Here is a 20,214-nt window from a genome sequence, read left to right as displayed (position 1 = left end):
GTCCTTAACCTACCCACAGCAAACACAACAGCAGAAAAAAATTAAACTGTCTTAAAGTATTAGTTCTCCTAATTCTGGTAATTATTTCATCTTCTCAGCTGGGGATTTTCTTTACGTATGCCAAGGAATTCAAAGAGAAAAAGGTGCTGCAGACACAGCAATGTACTGGTTGAACCCCTCAAGGATGAGTTTCCTCTTTTCAGTGTTCACAATCCTTTTTTTGCAGGGGGAGCAGTGCAATATCGTTCCTGATAATATAGATGATATTGTGGCAGATCTAGCACCGGAGGAAAAAGAAGAAGGTACGTTTGAAATTAGTTTGTGTGTTACTAATAATTTATATTTTGTTCCATTCCCCACTGTCATTTGTAGATAAGGTACAAAACTGACTTAGAAGTAAAAATTGTACTCAGTGCCAAACAATGATTTAGGTTTTCATCTCTTCTGGTCTCTTCTATTAGCCTTCCCTTATACAGAAAATAAATTGCATGTATACCTAGGAGATGACAGTAACAATACAGGCAATAGAAGAGAGAAGACTTTTGGGGTTCAAATAATTTTTTTTTTTTAATGAAAATTGGCAATTGGTAATTCTTCTTTCTTCTGGGCTAAAATGGAGAGGATAGAATGCAGAAAGAAATAATATGTCCTATTGGAATCTAAAGTAATCATCAGCCAAGTAAAGGGAAGAAAATGGAAGACTGTTTTTAACATTCACTGCCCTTCGTTACTTTTCAGATGACACCCCTGAGACCTGCATATATTCAAACTGGTCCCCCTGGTCGGCCTGCAGCTCTTCTACCTGTGAAAAGGGCAAGAGAATGAGGCAGAGAATGCTTAAAGCTCAGCTGGACCTCAGTGTGCCCTGCCCAGACACCCAGGATTTTCAGCCCTGCATGGGTCCAGGCTGCAGTGATGAAGGTAACCAGGAATGGAAGGTGCAGGAGAAGAATACCTTGTAGAGTTTACTTTTCCTTCAGAGTTCTTAGGGATGTTGGTTGCTGTAGTATGGCTTGAGTTGTGGCAAAGAGAAAATTGCTGAAGAAGCTGTCTGTGGTCAATTCTGCATCTCAGCTGTGTTGGGGGATGAAGTATCCAGAAGTATAAAGGACAGGAGTGAAGGATGCAGTGGAGGAGAGGACAGTGTGAAAGGCAGCATGAAAGGGATGCTGCACAGAAATGGGCAGCAGTTCTCTCAATACCCACAACTGAATACTCTCTGTGTTCCAGATGGTTCCACCTGCATGATGTCTGATTGGATCACATGGTCCCCCTGCAGCGTCTCCTGTGGGATGGGAACGAGATCCAGGGAAAGATACGTAAAGCAGTTCCCTGAGGATGGCTCCATGTGCAAAGTGCCTACTGAAGAGACTGAGAAGTGTATTGTAAATGAGGAATGCTGTAAGTATTGTATTCAGCTTTATAAAATCCAGCCAATGGCAGGAGCACTGCCCAAATCCTTTTTTGTATGAGTCTTAGTGGGGTCCCCCATCTTAGGCCCTGTGCTCTTCAATACCTTAATAAATGACTTGGATGCAAGATTGGAAGAGATACTAAGTGAGTTCACAGATGATACAAAACTGGGAGGAGCTGCTGACTCCCTCGAAGGCAGAGAAGCCCTGCAGAGAGACCCTGACAAGTGTGAGGGCTGGGCAGTCACCAACCATGTGAAGCTGTGCAAGGGAAAGTGCTGGATTCTGTACTTGGGATGGGGCAGCCCTGGATGTACAGACAGACTGGGGAATGAGAGGCTGGAAAACAGTGCCAGGGAAAGGGACCTGGGGGTCCTGGTCAATGGAAAGTTGAACATGAGCCAGCAGTGCCCTGGAGCCAGGAGGGCCAGCCTGGGGGGCATCAGGCACAGCATCGCCAGCTGGGCAAGGGAGGGATTGTCCTGCTCTGCTCTGGGCTGGGGCAGCCTCACCTCAAGTGCTGGGGGCAGTTCTGGGTGCCACAATATAAAAAAGACATTAAACTGTTACAGAGACCATCCAAAGGAGGCCGCGAGGAAGGTGAAGGGCCTTGAGGGGAAACCGTGTGAGGAGCAGCTGAGGGCACTTGGTCTGTTCAGCCTGGAGGAGACTGAAGGGAGACCTCATTGCAGTTACAACTTCCTTGTGAGGGGAAGAGGAGGGGCAGGCACTGATCTCTCATCTCTGGTGACAGTGACAGGACCCAAGGGAATGGCCTGAAGTTGTGTCAGGGAAGGTCTAGGTTGGATATCTGGGCACTGAAACAGGGTCCCCAGGGAACTGGTCACAACACCAAGCCTGACAGAGTTCAAGAAGTGTTTGGACAACGCTTTCAGGGACATGGTGTGACACTTGGGGATGACCCTGTGCAGGGCCAGGAGTTGGACTCAATGATCCTTGTGGGTCCCTTCCAACTCAGCTGATCCTGTGATACCTATGAACAGTTTTCTCTGTCCACTTTGAACAGCTCCCAGCAGCTGCCTGGTCACTGAATGGGGCGAGTGGGATGAATGCAGTGCCAGCTGTGGCACAGGGATGAAGAGACGGCACAGAATGATCAAGATGACTCCTGCTGATGGATCCATGTGCAAGGCAGAAACCACGGAGGCAGAGAAATGCATGATGCCCGAATGCCGTGAGTGCCCGGGAGTTCCTCTGCTCTGCTACAAAAACAAACATCATTTCTGACACATTGTCCCAGCACACAAAGAACACAGCCAAACCAGAAGCAATGCTGCTTTTCCTTGTTCTCCTTAAAATTAGGTGAAAAACCTTGGGGACTGTGCATTAAGTAGCACATTCAGCATCAGGATGAGAGCATCAATCAAAAATGTTCAGTGGTATCCTGTTGCTGTATGACCCACACAGTGGTGTATGTATCAGCAAGCCGTACCTAAACAACTCTAAGTTATGCAATATGAGGTATATTTGACCACAAGGCTAGAAAAAAACAAATGAAACAGTGCCCACTCCTTTTAACCCATGAACAGGTCAGAAATTGAGGTGTTTCTCTTGTGCAGTCAGCCAGCCTCACCCTTACCGTCACTATTAATTTCTTAGGAAATGTTAAATCTTCATCAAAGACAGAGATAATTTAAAAAATACTTTTGGTAGATTAAATATGGAAGTTTCACTTCTTAGACTAAATTAAGTTGACTTCCAGTTCTGTTCACTGCAACAATCCATTTTTTTTTTTACAGGAGTTATGATTAAAACATAGCTCCTTAAACTATTTATTCCCCAGATGCACTGGGACCCAGCAGATATGACTTAGATATACAAAAAGGTAGCAAAGATATTTAAATCAAGCAAACCTTGCAATTTAATAGAAAGTGTTCTGAGCTTCTTCAGCAACACCATTCAGCTTGTGACAAGAAAGTATAATTGGCTGATGACAGATAAAATGTAGCACATTTTCCAGCTGTACCATTTTCAAAATGTATACCTTCATAATTTATTTATAATAAGAAATCATTAATAACAAGAATTCATTCCCTTTTTATTTCCTGTCAGATACCATCCCCTGCCTGCTCTCTCCCTGGTCTGAATGGAGTGACTGCAGTGTAACCTGTGGGAAGGGAATGAGAACCCGGCAAAGGATGCTGAAATCTGCTGCTGAGCTTGGAGACTGCAATGAGGAGCTGGAGCAAGCAGAGAAGTGCATGCTGCCTGAATGCCGTGAGTTTGGAAAACTCCCTGGAAAGAGGAGGCTAATTATGTGTCACAATTGATGGGTCAAACCTCCATCAGCTTTTCTTAGCATCACTTCTTAAATTGGCAGGGTATCAACTGTGCATTGTTTAAAAATCTATTTTTTAATTATTATTATTATTATTATTATTATCATCCACTTTCACCAACTGAGAGCTGGACTACAACCATGTCTTACGTTCAGCCTGCCTTACTTCACCCTATGCTGACTCCCAGTATTGCTGTGGGAATACAGTTCTCCATGTTTAACACACTAACAGCTCCAGGCAACTTCCCAGTAGGAAATAAGTCAGAAGTATAAAACATGGTTTATAACTCAAATGCAGACCGTGTTCCAGGAGGGAAAGAAAGAAGAGTTGAAATCACCTGTGTGATTCTTTTAGCTCAGAAAGGACACAAAAGAGGCTTTCTCCACTTTTGATACATCTCTGAACAGTATCACTTTGCAACCTGCTGCTGGATGGTGTGGAGGCAGCTGCAGTGATTTTTTTACCTTACTCCATTAAAATCCCCCACTTCTTGGGTAGAGCAAATTTCTAGTTGCTTTTCAGTCTTTGTGAAGTGTGATAGCCTAAGGCACTGCTGAATGAATGAGATATGATTGCTTTTAGCATCCTGTTGCCAGCTGGTTTACAAGGTTTCATGACAAATTACATTATTTTTCACAGAAAGTATTGGTTAAAAAGGCTTTTACACTGTAATTGCTCATTCAGCTTTACTTAAATAATGTGAAATATCATTTTGATTATTATTCACTGGGGCTATAAGTGTTAAGCAGTGCTGAAAGATGAAAACTTTTAAGATATAATGGTATTGGCAAATATGGCTTATTGCATAACACTGCCAGCAAAGCAAGGCTCAGATCTCAGAGGTAGAAAATTATTTTTAAATATAACTCAATTTTCAACAGCTTTTCATTACAAAAGAGACAGATGGGTGGGAAAATTGAAAAAGGCACAGGAGAATTTTTTATATGTTCTTTGTAATTTTAGTGATCTGCCAGCACCACTCTTGAAGAAGAAATTGAGGGGAGTGTCAATTAATGCTTCTGCTAGAAATGGACTCAGAAAATTTTGACATGCAGCCTCTAAACATTTGCTGAGGAGATTGGAGGCTTAAGTAGAGTTCACGTATTTGGGGTGTAAAGATTCATCAGGCACACCCTTGTGTTTCTTGACCTTGTGTTCAGATCTCATGGGTTTTGTGTCACATTTCTTATTCTCTGCAGCCATCGACTGTGAGCTGACGGAGTGGTCCCAGTGGTCCGAGTGCAACACCTCCTGTGGGAAGGGCCACATGATCAGGACGAGGATGATTAAAATCGAGCCCCAGTTTGGAGGAACAGCTTGCCCAGAGACGGTCCAACGTACAAAATGCAGAGTGAGGAAGTGCCTGCGGGGCCCGGGGATGGAAAAAAGGCGCTGGAAGGAGGCCCGGGATAAAAGGAGAAGTGAACAAGCAAAGAAGAATTTAGATAGTGAGCAATATCCAGGTGAGTGTGAAACCACTTTTGGTGTGTTCATGGCTTTTCTGCATGACAGGAGCTTGTGAGCAGCTCCACGGCATTCTGTGAGAGCATCTTCAGCATTTCCAACTGGGGAAGGTTTTAGCCATACAATAAAACACAGCCACTTTCAGTGCTTGCCCATCACCAAAATCACCCAGCCTAAGCTTAGGGCACCATGGAGAAAGGTCCACATCTGTCCATGTCCCATCACTAAAAATATTTCAGCTGCTTCACACAGAAGTGTGAAAAAGTTTAACATATACACCTGGCAAAGGACTGATTGCAGTTTCTGCAGAGCTGGGGGGTAATCTTTACATCCAATTAGCTTCAAACATTTGAAATACTTCTTCCTGGATCCAATGCTGAATTTCAGAACTGAACTGATTTCCACCTCAACAGTCTGATTCAGACTCAGGCTGCTCCAAGAGATCTGCGTGGACATGCTTTTCCAGTGGGAGACTGTATCATCAAGTCCTGATTCCTACAATCACCAAAACATAGTGTCTTGTGGTATAATTAACATTATCTGGATAGGAATTACTGCTAAGTTGTGGCTCATGCTTGTATGACATTTAACAATTTCTTAATTTTATCTGTCTTTTATGATGTAGATATTAAATTTCTTTCTTAATACTTTTTCCAGTGTTTGACAAACGCAACTTGATTATACTTAGCAGGGGTTTCTACTACTGAAAACTTAATCAAATCACTGATTTTTTTCAGTTTGTAGGCTGAAACCATGGACTGCTTGGACAGAATGTTCTACACTGTGTGGAGGTGGAATTCAGGAGCGCTACATGATGGTGAAGAAGAGGTCCAAAAGCACTCAGTTTACCAGCTGCAAAGACAAAAAGGAGCTAAGAGCATGTAATGTCCATCCTTGTTAACAAAACACCAGGCTCCAAGTGATGCACTCTGAGCTAAATGGAAAGTCAACCTTGGTTTGTTTTTTTAAAACAACAACAACGACAAAATATAAAGTGTATATTAGTTTTCATTTTTGCAGTGTGTTTTGCTTTTTAGTCTTGCTGGTGCAAGAAAAATATTTTATAAATACTTCCTCACGGATTTATGCTGAGAGTAAATCTTTGGTACTCCAGCCAGCCCTTAATGCATAAAAATAATAAAGTCATAATGAGTTATTTAACTAAAATGCAGACATATCTGTGGACCTGGAATAGCCATATAGAAATACTACTTGTAAAGACATGGGATGCATGCATACTAACAAAACTAAGTTAAAGTGACAGAAAGCTTCATCTGTGGGAGGATTTCTCTCTAGATTTGATTTTGAAAATCCAAAGCAGTGCCTCTGTTATTACACAACTATGCCAAGGAGTAATTTCAGTAATGCTGGTTCAATAACATTAAAGGTGCATGTTTATCTTTTTACACTGTTGGGTTAAGCTAATAGTTATTATAATAATAATCCTCAACACTCTTCTTCACATGGATGCTGTGGTCCATGCAAAGAGGTCTTTGTTTCTTCAAAACTTAAAAAGGGAATCATTTTTGCAGTTCAGTAGTGATGTCTGACCACTACACAATCACAGTCAAGACAGCACATAAGGAAAACATGCAAATATTGTATGTGCAGTCCATACTGGGTCTATCAATTGCCTTTTAAATTGGATACAGAACTAGTAAAAATTGGCCCAGAGTGTTGCAGCAGCTGTGTCACAGGAAGTCTTCCACATGAGAGACACTAAAAATTAGATTCCGTTTCACGAAGATGTTAATCACAGGTGAAGAGGGAAACAGGTTTATAATAAAACAAAAATGGTCAAGAAAAGGTGAGCCAGGTTCTCGTGCATCCCTTAAAACTGAAATGAGCCTCTGAAAGGAAAGAAAATGACAGTCATTTTAAAAAACTAATTATAGATTGGCCCAAGAATACATTTACAGCAGTGTCATTTATGTCTTTTTTACTCAGAGTATAGGGTAATCTAAAAATTACTAAATTTGTGAGAATTACCCATTTGTAGATATACTAGCCAGGTTAAATGCCCTTCCTGACTACTTAAGTGATCAACAAACTGCCTGAGATTAGAAAATACCTCCTCATCCTTCTAATTGTTGTTTCACCCCACCTTCTGCAGAATTTAGCTCTAATCCCTACACGGAGTCAGGTATAGTCAGCGACACCCTTGGGCCCCACTTGCTATTGGAATACAGTATTGTCCTGTAAGTTCAACAATCTGACATTAAGAGGGGAAGGTGAAGGGTTCTCTTTTGGTCCAAGCAAGGCAGCATCCACCTATGTCTCTACAGAAATAAAAACAATGCACTGAAAATAAAGACTGTTGATGCTAACTAACTCTTAAGCTTGAGAGAAATGAATGGAGAGAAATTTTTTTAATGGTCTCTTTAAACCAGCCTTAAGTAATTTACTCACTTCCTTAGCACTCAGTCACTACCCTGAGGACCTGACACCTGGGTTTGAAATGTCCCTGTTTGCTGAGCACTACAACCTTCTGAGCTGTTCTTCTTCCTCACCACCACCACGCTGGGGATCCTCTGTACCTGAACAATGGGTACAAAGATACCTGGCTTGACGGGCTGGTGGCATTAATTGTGGGGCTGTTCATCAGCTGTTCATCCTCCACTGGACACTGCAAGGGCTGCTCAGGACTTCCACAGCCATCACATCCCGCCCTCTCAAGGGATTTTACTGCTTTTTGCAGGTTTGGAATGAAGGAAAGGCCAGGGAAATAATGGAACCAGCTGCAGCGTGAACCCTCTCCTGCTGCTGCTAAATGAAATGGGTGCACGTCCATACTCAACCAAACCAGGGGAAAAAAGAATACAACAAGGTTTAATGCTGAAACCAAACATTTTACTTTTTCCACAGCTTGGCTCACTGCATAATATTAATTCAGATAGCTTGCCTCCTTGTGCCTGTTGAAAAATTCTGCAGTTTATGTCTCTACAGAACTGCCATTACAGCATAGCAGCAAGACTGGCCCTCACTAATGCTTTTAGGAGCTTACATTACACTTTTATAACCAAAAAAAAAAGAAAACCCAACAACAAAAAAAAAACAGTGGAATGATATAGGTACGGGAGGAGTGACCAGCTGAGCTGTTTTGGGTGAAGAAACTGCAGAGAAGGGCCACAATGATCAATGCCAGGGGCTCGGCCAGGGCAGAGCCACATCTCTGGCTGAGCTGTCAGGGCTGTCCCAGCTGAGGCCATTCACTCAGAAAAGTAATCTCTGACCATAAAATGTGTGGCAGAGTGCTTTTAAAGGCTCTGAAGGATCTATGAGCCTGGGGTGGAGGGAGCAGAAGAAGTTTCTCCTGAATAGAAAAAAATTGCTGAGTTCAGCAACCAGATTTATTTCATCAACCCTTACCACTTGTTCAAGCTTATCTTGCAAAACCATGCCTGTTTCTGCAAATAATCAATTAAACCCAGTGTTGTATTTTCATTTTCGCGTTTGTTCCAGTACATCAAGCTGTTTTGTCCTACTAAATACTCCCTTTGCCAAAGGCCGTATAGTCCAAATACACTTACGGAAAACACACAATGCCTTTCTGAACATGCCCACAGAATTGTCCATTCAAACAATCTGGCATTCCTTTCTCCGTGGCTCTTACTAATTTGATTCTCCACATACTTTTTTTCTCTCTCTCTTAGAAGGCTGTTCAGTGTGATTTCCAGTCATTTCTCTTAGGCTCATTAAAGTTCTTAATGTTGCAAATTGCTTTTTTCCCCACCTTGTTAATACATGAAGTGACAAGGTAGATTGCACCGGGTCAGAAATGTGTGACCACTCCTGCTTATGCTCAGCTTTTCACACTTGTTTTTTCTGTTGAAGCATTTTACAGATCACTTGTCTTTCTTCTAACTTGGTACAAGAGAAACATTTACGCTTGTTACATTTTATAAAAAAAAGAAACACAAACAAATGATTAAAAAAATAAGAGGTTGATTTTCTATTCAGAAAAAAATAAAGCTCTGACATACAATATGTAGAAGTCTTGCATCGTTACTGTAAACTTTCTAGTAGTGTAATAGGCACTGGTTACCAGTCAATAAAAATAAGAACTGTTACCGTTCTGATGTCCTGAATAATCCTGCTGAACTGAAAGCACAGATGTCACACGTTTTGTAGGCCTCAACTATCAGATCTTAGCATTGTGTGTATGGTTTTTTTTCTAATATACAAACTATAGGATCTTTACATATAATAAAAAAGAAAAGCTAGGGGCTTAACAAATGTACAGTAGGACTCTGTGTGTGTGGCATACAAGTTAAACAAAGTTTTGTTTGGTTGCATTTTTAGATTTCCTTTGTTGTTTTTGTTTGCTGTGGAATTATGAAAAAGCTACCATGAACATTTCTTACCAAAGTCTTGTGTAGATGTTTTGTAGCTGTCTGCCTAACACATTATTATTGTTATTATTATTATTATTATTATTATTATTATTTTGGAATAAAGACATCTTTACTATGAATTTTACACTTGTATGAGATTTCTGTTCAAATAATACGATTATGTACACCAACAAAACATTTATTAATATGCGTCTAGTCATATTCTTATTTACATTTTACTCCTGTTCAAGGTAACAGAATATCAGGAGTGAGTGGATTTTTCTAGAACCAGTCATTCTTTCTACTTGGAAGTTGTTTGCATCAAGGTCTTTGTCAAATAGTTTCTTTTCTTTTGAAATCACAGGGTACCTTAGGAACATCACATAATGTATTTGTGTATTACTCTCATGTGGGTTTTGTTGCCACTGTCGGTTTTTAATAAAAGAGAAACTATTTAAAAGAACCCATTTTAAAGCCTGCTGGTACATGAAAGGAAAAATTGTTAAAAATAAGCTCTCAAAAAGTCTGAGATTTTGTGAAACCTTTGACTGATCTTGTGTGCTACTAGAAAACTATTTTGGGACACTGAGGGTCCAAGTGTGCCACTGATATATTCTGTTTCCACAGAAATCATGGAGGTGAGGGAGGCCACACAGCAATGCTGCTGCTCCAGAAATCCAATTGTCTGTAACATTTGCAGCCAGCTAAAAGTGGCCTGTGTGTTCACAAAAACCCCTCTAACCTAAAACTAAAGTGTCACCAGATGAGGGGAACCTGGAGGTAGTAATTGAAATATGCTAGAAACCTAAACCTCTTGCTACCACATTTAAGGCACTTAGTGTTCTTTGCTCCACATGCAAACCCATTTAATATTTTTATTGCAACACTTTCAACCATGGGGCTCAGTCACTTCACGTAGTGTTGTGCAAAACAAAGCAATTACAGGCCACCTGAATGATGCTGAGATCTGCCTCCCCTGCTTTCCAAAAGGCAGAACCGTTCGTGCCATAACTGGTGGGCACATTACCTGCTCAGTAGACAATGACAGTTTTCACATGTGGTCTGGCTATCTTAATGCACCTAAAATGTTAATGCTGGGAGCTCTGCATTCTCATCTTCTTCACTGAAGCCCTCAGGAACCTCAGTTACTCTGCCATCAGTAATGAACTTGCAAGCACTGAGACGGGCGAGTCCTCCCTGTCTGTGTAAGTACCACATTTGCAAAAGGAGCAGAAATTAAGCCTCTCATAACTCACAGTTTGCTTCCTTTTCATGGCAGGGTATTTTGAGATAAGTCTTTTGTATTATGTGCTTTATATGCATCTCAAAGACCAAGAACCTTAAACCCTCACCCACCAAGGCCCAAGTGCAGAAAGCACCACACAGCAGCTTGGTGTGTACCAAACCAGCTGGACCTAAACTGCCTTTGTATCTGAAAAGAGAGAGACAGAGTACACATGCATATAAAGAAAAAGAGGAAAGAGGACACATGGCTATGACACAGAACCTTTCCAAGCAATGCTCTCCTTCCCACTGATGCAGCCAAAAATATTGTGATATTGCAAGGACAAGATACAGGAGTAGCCAGTGGCACATCCACAAAATCTCCTTAAGTAACCTCCCCAGATACAACTGATGAGGCTGGGATTAGGATTTATACTTCTTTATGAGCCAAGGGAGCTGGGCCAACAGCTGATAAAAACATAAATAACAGATCCCTCACTTTACTCGTAAATCTCGAGGTGACAGATATTACTTTATCCACATAAGTCAGAAGTTAAAAAAAAAAAGAAGTCTTTTACTTACAGTACCCTTAAGACCATCTGGGCAGTGAGGGAACCAAAGGAGTGTCTAGAAACCATGGAGTTAGATTACAAGTAAAAAATCTGAAAATGGTCTATGTCATGATTTCAAAGTGCCTAACGTTATGAATGGCAGAATATAATTTTATACCACTTAGATAAAAAAGATACACAGAAAATGAGGTGCGCAATATAGAAACAGTGCTCCCAGTGCAAACAAGCAGCTCTACTATTTAAAACATCAGAACATTTGCATGCTCTCTCAAAAGTCTCCACTAAAGCAAAAGACAAACATCTGTCAATCCATCTACTTGCAAACAGATCTATATTTTTTTTGTTACAGGTTTCAACTTCCAGTTTATATGCACCTTAAATATCAGAAACGAGGATAAATATCTGTAAATGGATCATTCCTGAAGGACATGGTAGTGCACAGAAAGGAATCAATGTATTCACACGCAAAGGCTTGAAATGTCTTAACTGGAGTTACATCTCTTAGAGCCATAAAATGACATCCCACTAGATGGCACTGGAAGCCAACGCAGACGGCTGCGTGTGGGTAAAAAAAAAAAAAAAACAAACCAAAAAACCTAACAAAACATAAACCCAAGTAAGCCGGCAAGCCTGCATGCGGAGTATCAGTGTGGCAAGAGACTCTCAGGCCCGAAATCAGCATTTTTCTCCCTGTATCTGCCCACTCCCTGCTAACACCAAGAGCATCACCCCTGCAGCCATGCCAGGCACCTCGCAGGGAGGCTGGAATCTTGTCCCAGCCTGCCTTAATTAGCCCAGGAATGCTCGTGGGTGCAAATCAGATGGGAAGGGGGTAAGAGCAGGCAGTGAAATGAGCTACAGTAACACTCTGCTGTTCCCTGCCCATGAAGCCACAGCTGTCGACTGCTCTTCCAGAGAGGCATCCGTACCTTCCCCTGCAGGAAAAAGGTGTTTTTATCAATCTTTAGAAGTAGGGAATCCTTCAGCCCAGGCAATAACTACTTGGCTAGGAGAGAGAGGCCTAGGATTTCAAACACTCCTGCAAGGGAGGTCAGGGAGAGCAGGTTCATAGCCAGCCTCCTGGAGTTTTTGTGCCAGGGTGAAGGTGCTGGTAACCCAGCTGAGCTGGGGGCTGTCGCCAGGATTGCTGAGGAGGGAAACACATTGGCTGAACCCAGGGTTAGAATTACATATGGGATTTTGAGGCCATTGTGACTCAGAAGTCACTTTGGTGCCTAGTTTCTTCTCGGGCAAGGTTTCCTGTACTGAAGACAGTAAAGCACCTGTATAGTTGTGGTGACATTATTTTATTCCCCACTATCATATAAAGATAAGCACTTCTGAGGTGGGAATGGCTGAGAGCTGCTAAGAAAGCAGAATGACAGCCTGTGCACAGAAATGCAGCCCCAGCCTCCTCCTGTTTAATTTGAGGGCAATGGCCAGCTCCATCACACAGTTCTCCTACCTAGGAAATCTTTTCTGTGCTCAGATAGAGCAAAGCTTACAGGTCTGGAAAGTTTGCTTTTTTCTTCTTGAAAAGCCTGTAGAAAGCATCGTGTTTGTGGAGAGCCATCCACGAAAACTTACTGTGTCACGTGCAGTGATCCCCACACCATTAACAGATGGCAAAAGGCCATTTGCCATTTATCATAAATAATGCAAAAATAAGAAAATCAGCCATAGCTATTTAATCCAAGTCATGTCCAGAGCCATGTCCTAAGTGATGCAGGCAGCACCAATTCCCTGTCCTCCTGTAAGCAGGGCTTGCAACACGTGCTCTGATGCATTCCATCCAAAACGTTCCAGCTGGAACCAAACCATACTGGACCAAAGGCAGGGATGTGTCCCAGCAGGGATTTCAGGCTTAGGACAGGTGCTCGTTCATTGTACCCTGAAAGTTTTGTAGCTCTGAATCAGAAAAAGGAAAATAAACCTTAAATAATTAATCTTTTTGGGGGTTAAACAAAACTTTAAAAGACTTCATATGCAAGTACCAATTTAGAAACATTTTTGCTGCAGCTGAAATTAAAAAGTTTAAATGTATTACTTAATTTCACATGAGCTACCTATTTCAAAACAGCTTTTTCTCTTTATTCACATTAAAGTACATTCTAAAATTAGAACCATCTTATAAGTCAAGACAACAATGGCCTTGTCTATTTTGATATAATTTAAAAAGGTCATGAGTCACCTAACAAACCAGAACATTTCCAGCTCTTTATCAACAAAGATAAATTATTAATTTTTTTTTTCTATTTTTGCCAATCATGATTTGAAATCACAATTTCAATTTTCAATAAGAGCAACATGTATTCATATTATTCCAAGTACCTGTTGACAAACTAATTCGTTTGCAAAAGACACTGTTCTGCTAATTAAGATGCCAATTTTCACTGGTGGTTACAACACATAGTACTCGAAGAATACTCATAACATTTTTATTTTAAGACTATAAAAAAGCTGATTTCCTCATTTTAGAGTTCAAAATATAAAATACAACTGCCAGCCAACCCAATATTCCTTTAAAGTCATAGATTTCTCACCAAGATTTCATTTTTGTTTATATTTTGACCATTAGCTAAAAAATTATGGCTTGCACTGGCTTACAGAGCATCCTGCCTGCCACACTTCAGGAAGGGCAATGTTGTTGAAGCAGTAGTTTGTGAGCAGAGCTGTACTTCTGTAAAGTCTTTTGTGGCCATAGGGATAACAGGACACCTGGGAAATAGATTTGCTCCCTTTTGTATTGCTAGAAGATGAAGTGCTGCATTTATTCTAAAGTACTATTAAGAAAAAAACCAAAACAAACAAACAGGTCTGGAGCTTGGTATTTCTATTTTCTATCATTTTAAATACATTCATAATTAATAGTTTGCCTTCCTGAAGAAGTTTGCTCTCAGATGAATCTTTTAGAGCTTTGCATTTCTGTGGTGACCAAAACCAGAATGCCTTCTCTAAGTGGGGGCAACTCAGTTATACCTGTCAAGATGCCCCATTTTCGTGTTTAATTCATTCCAGGAAAAATTAATTTCAACTAATATCTTGAATTCCTTTAAGTAACAGCTTGATGGTATTTCCAGAAGAGAGAAGTGCAGGCAAACCCCATAACCTGTGTCCAGCCCAGCTGGAGCCCCTCTGAGCTGCTCCCGCACGTCTGCAGGCGGCAGCATGAGAGCAGCTTTCCAGCACAGGATGCTCCGCTCTTCCCCAGCCTCCCACGCTCCCGCAGAGGCTCAGGCAGTGCTGGGAGATGAACAGGAGCAGGCAGAGCTCCCCATGAAACAGAAGAGCCCTTTTGGCGTTGATGTTTTTGGGCTCACCCACACAAACCCAGACCTGCTGAGCACCAGGCACAGCGAGAGGGTCGGACGGTGCCAAAGCTGATGGGACTCAGGGCAGGTCAGTCCTTCAGACTCCTACTGATCATAGCTCCAACCTGGAACTGACTCCTTACACATTCTGAAATGCCACCATCTCTTGGGAGCGAGGTTTCTCTTTTAATTAAGACAGCACTCTGGAGCTAAGTCACTTTGGCTGATGGCAGATCTGAAAAAGAACCCGAACTGTTAAACCCAGCAGTATTGTCATGCTTCAGCTTTAGGTACGTAGCCCACAGAACATCCCTGCAGCAACAATTCACACATCTGAAGCCTCTTGCTGAACATTTTGGAAGAGCCAGGCCTCTCAAAACCGATCCCATAAATAACAGCAGGGAACTGATTGCTCAGCCCTCCGTTTTCAAACTGCTCCTTTAGGTCTGTTGTCTTCCCTGAGCTACTCCTGCTGGCATGAAGGGATTAGGTTGGAGCAATTGGGAACTGGGTAACAGAACTACTGAAAAGCCAAAGCAAAGCACAGTCTCAGCAGAGCAAACTTTGCTTGTGATACAACAAAACCTGTTCCCTCTTCCCTCCCTCAAATCCAGTAAGACCAGAATGTTACAAAAGCAAGAACTAGGTTGCCATGACTACTATAAATTAACATCAACATCTTCTCCTTAACACTTTCCCTCTTAAAAATCTAGTTTCTGATCATAAGAGTAATAATCTAAAATTTTCTGTCATACCTAAAACATAGGTAGGATTGTTCAGGTGTTTCAATAATTCACTTAAGAGAACATGGAAACATAGATTTGTTTACGTTGGAAAAGGTCTCTCAGATCCTCAGGTATGGCTTTGCTCACAACTAATTTTTACAACCCACCACTCATTGTAGCAGGTACTTAGGATTTAGCAGGAAGAATTCATCTGTAAAGGATTGTTAACAATTTCTTTTCCCACTTTTTTTGCCTGTTGGGGAGTAGGTTGGATCAGGCATTGTTCTGTGACACGTAGATTATGTAACAGGTCTTTACACCTTTCTTTTCACTGTGTATTTCTTCAGTGTAATAATAATAATAATAATACCTGAAAACCTCTGCAAAAAGGATCCTTCCCTGTAGAAAAGAGGACTGACAAAGTGAATTGGTCATACTTTCTTCCCAAAACAGGGTTAAGGTTATGCATGTTTGGAATCCTGTTAGTAAATTGCATTACATTATCTCTGTTTGCTACAGTGAAATTGCAAATTAACCCCCTTTAAAAGTGGGTCAGCTCACATCGCCTAAAAGATCAGCACTGTGTGATCAATCTTAATATCGTTATCAAGTAATCTGCAGAAAAGTGCTTGGCAGACAATGCACTTTAACTCCCTGCCCAGGGCTCCTGCTCTGTGATTAATGGTTATGCTATTCCCCATTTGAGCCCTGATAAGTTACACCTGTCCACCACTTAGGCAGACTTCATCAGGAATTCATGGAAGCACTAAAAATCCCCAAAAGCCGAGGAGCAAAAGAGGAAAAATGTTCTCAGTACTTACAGGAAAAGTTGCTGGAAGTTCATATTTCAGTCTCACCCTCTGACAATCATATCCTTTCAGTGCTTCCAATGTAATATTTTCCAGATATGCACAATACTTTTTACATGTACAACTCTGAATTTACGTTTACCATGAAAGGAGATTTTTGCTACTGTATTATTATATGAGTTGCCAAAAGAACAAAATCTATTGTCTGAAGATCAGACTAAGTTAGGCTGCAGTCATCCAAGCACTGGCTGGTACATCTGTGTGATGTATGGACAGTGAATATTTGTGTGATAATGTTTACTTAAACCATGTATTTTTGCCCCATAATATTTTCTGGAGAGGTTGCTGGCTGAATCATTGTTGATTTACTGCCATATGTGAACCATCTCTTTTGAGTGCTGCCAGTGCTGCAGCTCCTCGTGACACAGAAGGCCAGCAGCAGGCTCTCAGCTGCTCAACATCTGTCTCTGCCCTTTAGATGGGGTTTGTACAGGACACTGGCTTCACTTCAGATTAAATGCAGCTGTGAATATCATTAATGACTAACATAATTATGAGATGGTTCCCTCAGCTTGTTGTTCCACACCATGAAATGCTGGGTAGATAAAAAGGCTTAATGGCCTTAACACCTCCTTGTTTTTGACTGTCCATACCACCTGGTACAGCATTTTGTGGGGTCGAATTGGGCTCTGGACACCACTCTGGCTTAAAATGGAAGCAAAAATAGAGGGGCTGCATGTTACTGCCCTGGAGCAGAGACAAACTGGGGAGGTACAAATAGTCTTGAACTGATATTTCCACAGGACACTTTGCTATGGCTTCAACAACACATGGTAGAGAGCACCCATCATGCAGAGGAAGAATCATAAAAATGCAAAATATAACTTCCATATTAACAAAAACCCAGAGCTGTTTGCTCCATCTACTCCAGCATTTGTAATAACAATGGCAATGAACAACGCAAGGACAGGAACAGGGAGGAGTTTTACCTCATCATTAAATTCTGAGGCATTATATTGTTATACACAGCTGTCATTTGCTTTGTTTTATTTTCCTGACAGAGATTATTTCTGGATATTTTTTTCCAAACAGCTCACTGGCTGGTGGTGCCATGTGTTGGCATTTTACAACTACAGCCACACAGAGGGCAGAAGAGCCTACACCTACCCTGTCCTCCAAAAAGCCCTTTTAGAATAAAGAACATGATGGTTCAGAACTGGAAAAATATTTTCTACAAAATCATACCAAGAAAAATAAAGGCTGGGTGCTTTCAAAGTAATTTTGGTGTTTTCTCAGGCCACACTTAGGTTAATGCTTGTAACTTAGTTCAGTACTTTTCCTCCATAAGTCTATGAAAGCCAAACTGCCCGGTGACTTCAGCAAGATTTCAGTGTCTAAGAGGAAATAAAGACCATTTCTTGGACCTTCTTTGCTCTTTCAGAAACTCTTGAGGATCCTCTCGTTGTTTTTGGTTTCAGTATTTAAAGAAATCAATGTTAATCAATCTCTCTGGAAGCCCTATAAAACTGAGAGTATGTCTGGCTGCAAAAAAGTCAGCAGAAATTGTACAGAAACATAACATTCACATGGCTGATACTTAACTTTTCAACAATTTCATAATTCCTCAACTCTCCGTTACACATTTCCCGCAGCCAAGAGATGACTAAAATGGTTTAACTGAATTTCACAACTTTCCAGATAATAACTGAGAACAGCAGGCAAAATTGCAGCAAAAAAACCCCAAACATTTTTCCTCCCCTCCTCAACAGGACTTTATCTCAGCAGCTTGCCTCACAAAATAAACAACCTTTCCAGTACAAAAAAACCAGTGTGAATCTCGTGATTTTTAAATGGAAGCATGGGAGGGGTTTGTTTTGTTTATCTAAAATCCACTTCAGTGGTTTTTATGAAACACAAGTGCCCCGTGCAAAGCTCTTGCTGCAACATTGAATGGACTTTGCCTTGTATGTGCTAGAAAAGGGGGTTTCTAAGTGCAGAGAGTTGGTCCTGCAAGCTTTGTTCACAATCATTTGGAGGTAAAACATGCAGAAATACCCTTCCCCTCCCTTGAAGTGGTGGCTCTCATCAGAACCAAGCAAGTCCTTTTGTAGGAGGAAGGCAAAGAACTGCATGTTGTACTGGCATAAGCAAAGAGGCAGGAAATCCAAGGACAGAACACATGGAGGAGGCTCAGCTTCCCCAGGACTGAGGAAAAGGGCTGGGGCTACTACAGACGTCCAGATGGAGGAGGGAGAAGCTACCATGGAGTGGCTTAGCAAAGAGCTAGACTCCCTCATCCCAGCCCTCTCTGGAGCCATGTGCTGAGCCCAGGATTTGAACCATCTGTGCTGGACCCCCACAGCAATAATCTAATGTTTCAGTTGGCCATAAAGTTGGAAACAAGCAACAAAAGGCAAAAAGTGTTACAAAAGCCAAAGAAGTGACAAAACAAACGGCTGGAGAAAACAGAGCAAATGCATAATAAATATCATTTTAATATCTCCTTGCACAAGTGATTTGACAGGCAAAACTGAGGATGACTCAGATATTTTTCAAAAATTTTTAAAAACCAAGCTGTTACTCACAAATCACTTGATTTTATTTTTCTAGAGATCCTTTGGTTTCATTACATTGTGTACACACTTCATACAGGGATGGCTTCATTTTACACAGAAGCACAACAAAAGTGCCAATCCTTCCCATAATCTGCTTCTATACCACGACCAGTTTTGGTGGCTACAAAAAGAGTTTCCATAATATACCCTTTACTTGTATCCAGGGTTTCCTGGGGGGAAAGGGGTCATTTCTTTAACATTTTTCCAAGAGAAGATGAGAGCCAGGAGATCTCATTGTTCATCTCCTTTATTCCCCTTCTCCTCCTGCCCCAGGACATTTTGTTGTCAAGGTTGGACACCTGATTTTTTTGTTGTTCTTCTTTGGGGGCTTTTTGGTTGGTTGGTTGGTTTTTTGTTTGTTTGACAGTTTAAAGCATCCTTAACTTTAACATCACAATGAGGTAAAAGAAAGTTTTGGCCTCATGGCATAACTCCACTGACTCCAGTGGAAGACCAGCAAAGATCAATCTGTTCTACAGCATTCTTTAAAAAAAAAAATCACATAACTTTTATATGAGTTGTAAATCGAAGGTATTGGACCCACGAAACCCCCATGCAACCAAATTATACAAGGAGGAACTATGTAAAACCCCGTGAATCCTGATATGTAATTCCCAGGTGGATCAGGTACAGCTTTTTTTGCCTTTCAAAAACTCTACTTTCATTTGGATCCCCCTAGGGCAACCAAAATACTTTTTTTCTTCTCCTTTGGTTAAAATGTTTATGCTTGTCTCACTTCCCAGAGCTACAAAGTGCAAAAACTGGATCTTCTTCATTAAAAATAAACAGAAATTCTCTAAAATACTCTGCTTTTCCCTAAGAATAAAACCAGGAGAGGGCTGCTACTCCACGTGAGCTGATACTGCTTTAAGCAACCTGGGCTAGTGGAACATGTCCCTGCCCATGGCAGGATGGGTGGAACAAGGTGAATTTTATGGTCCCTTCTGATCCAAGCCATTCCATGATTCCACTAAGAATTAGAGAACTGATACATTACACCCATTTCTGTCTTTTGCCAGCTCTGCCAGTCTATATTTTGACCCTGTATATATTGCAAACGTTAAATTGTGAGCAAACATGAATAATTTAACGATAAAATACTACAAAATCAGCCATTCCAAAGAAAATGTGAAGTGGAAAGAAGGAACTCGTCCATCCTAGGAAGCACTGGAGAGGTGAGAGTCTGCAGAAGGAGGTGGTGGAGATGTTCTGCTTTTAGATGATGGAACCATAATGAAAAGTCAACTTTTCAGGCCACCCACTCCGTGGCTCAGAGCTCCCCTGTCTGACATCAACCCACATCTATGTCAGGATGTATTTTTAATCTGTCCTAGAATGATGTCATGCAATAATCAAACCACTGTAAATATGGTTCTTGTCGTCACCAATGAAACAAAATTAGCTTTTATACCAGAGAAGAGCTTTTAACCCAGCCAGTGACGTGATCG

General features: G+C 41.2%; 1 protein-coding gene and 1 long non-coding RNA gene across 5 annotated transcripts in view; one reads left to right on the top strand and one right to left on the bottom strand.

Moving 5' to 3' along the window:
- Positions 1-9,650, top strand: part of SPON1 (spondin 1) — a 175,540-nt gene extending 165,890 nt beyond the window's left edge. The window contains exons 10-16 of one of the 2 annotated variants that reach the window (XM_032111084.1): positions 227-302; positions 739-921; positions 1,231-1,401; positions 2,440-2,607; positions 3,486-3,650; positions 4,912-5,175; positions 5,914-9,650. In XM_032111084.1, coding sequence (XP_031966975.1) covers positions 227-302; positions 739-921; positions 1,231-1,401; positions 2,440-2,607; positions 3,486-3,650; positions 4,912-5,175; positions 5,914-6,077 — 1,191 coding nt within the window. In that variant the 3' untranslated portion in view covers positions 6,078-9,650. The remainder of the gene's footprint in view (positions 1-226; positions 303-738; positions 922-1,230; positions 1,402-2,439; positions 2,608-3,485; positions 3,651-4,911; positions 5,176-5,913) is intronic. The other variant, XM_032111083.1, reaches the window with a different exon arrangement.
- Positions 1-20,214, bottom strand: part of LOC116445047 — a 69,152-nt gene that overhangs the window by 44,335 nt on the left and 4,603 nt on the right. The window lies entirely within an intron of this gene.

Source organism: Corvus moneduloides, chromosome 6, assembly GCF_009650955.1.
Source record: "Corvus moneduloides isolate bCorMon1 chromosome 6, bCorMon1.pri, whole genome shotgun sequence".
NCBI lineage: Eukaryota > Metazoa > Chordata > Aves > Passeriformes > Corvidae > Corvus > Corvus moneduloides.
Note: the sequence above shows the minus strand (reverse complement) of the source record. Positions and strands in the feature narration are given on the sequence as shown.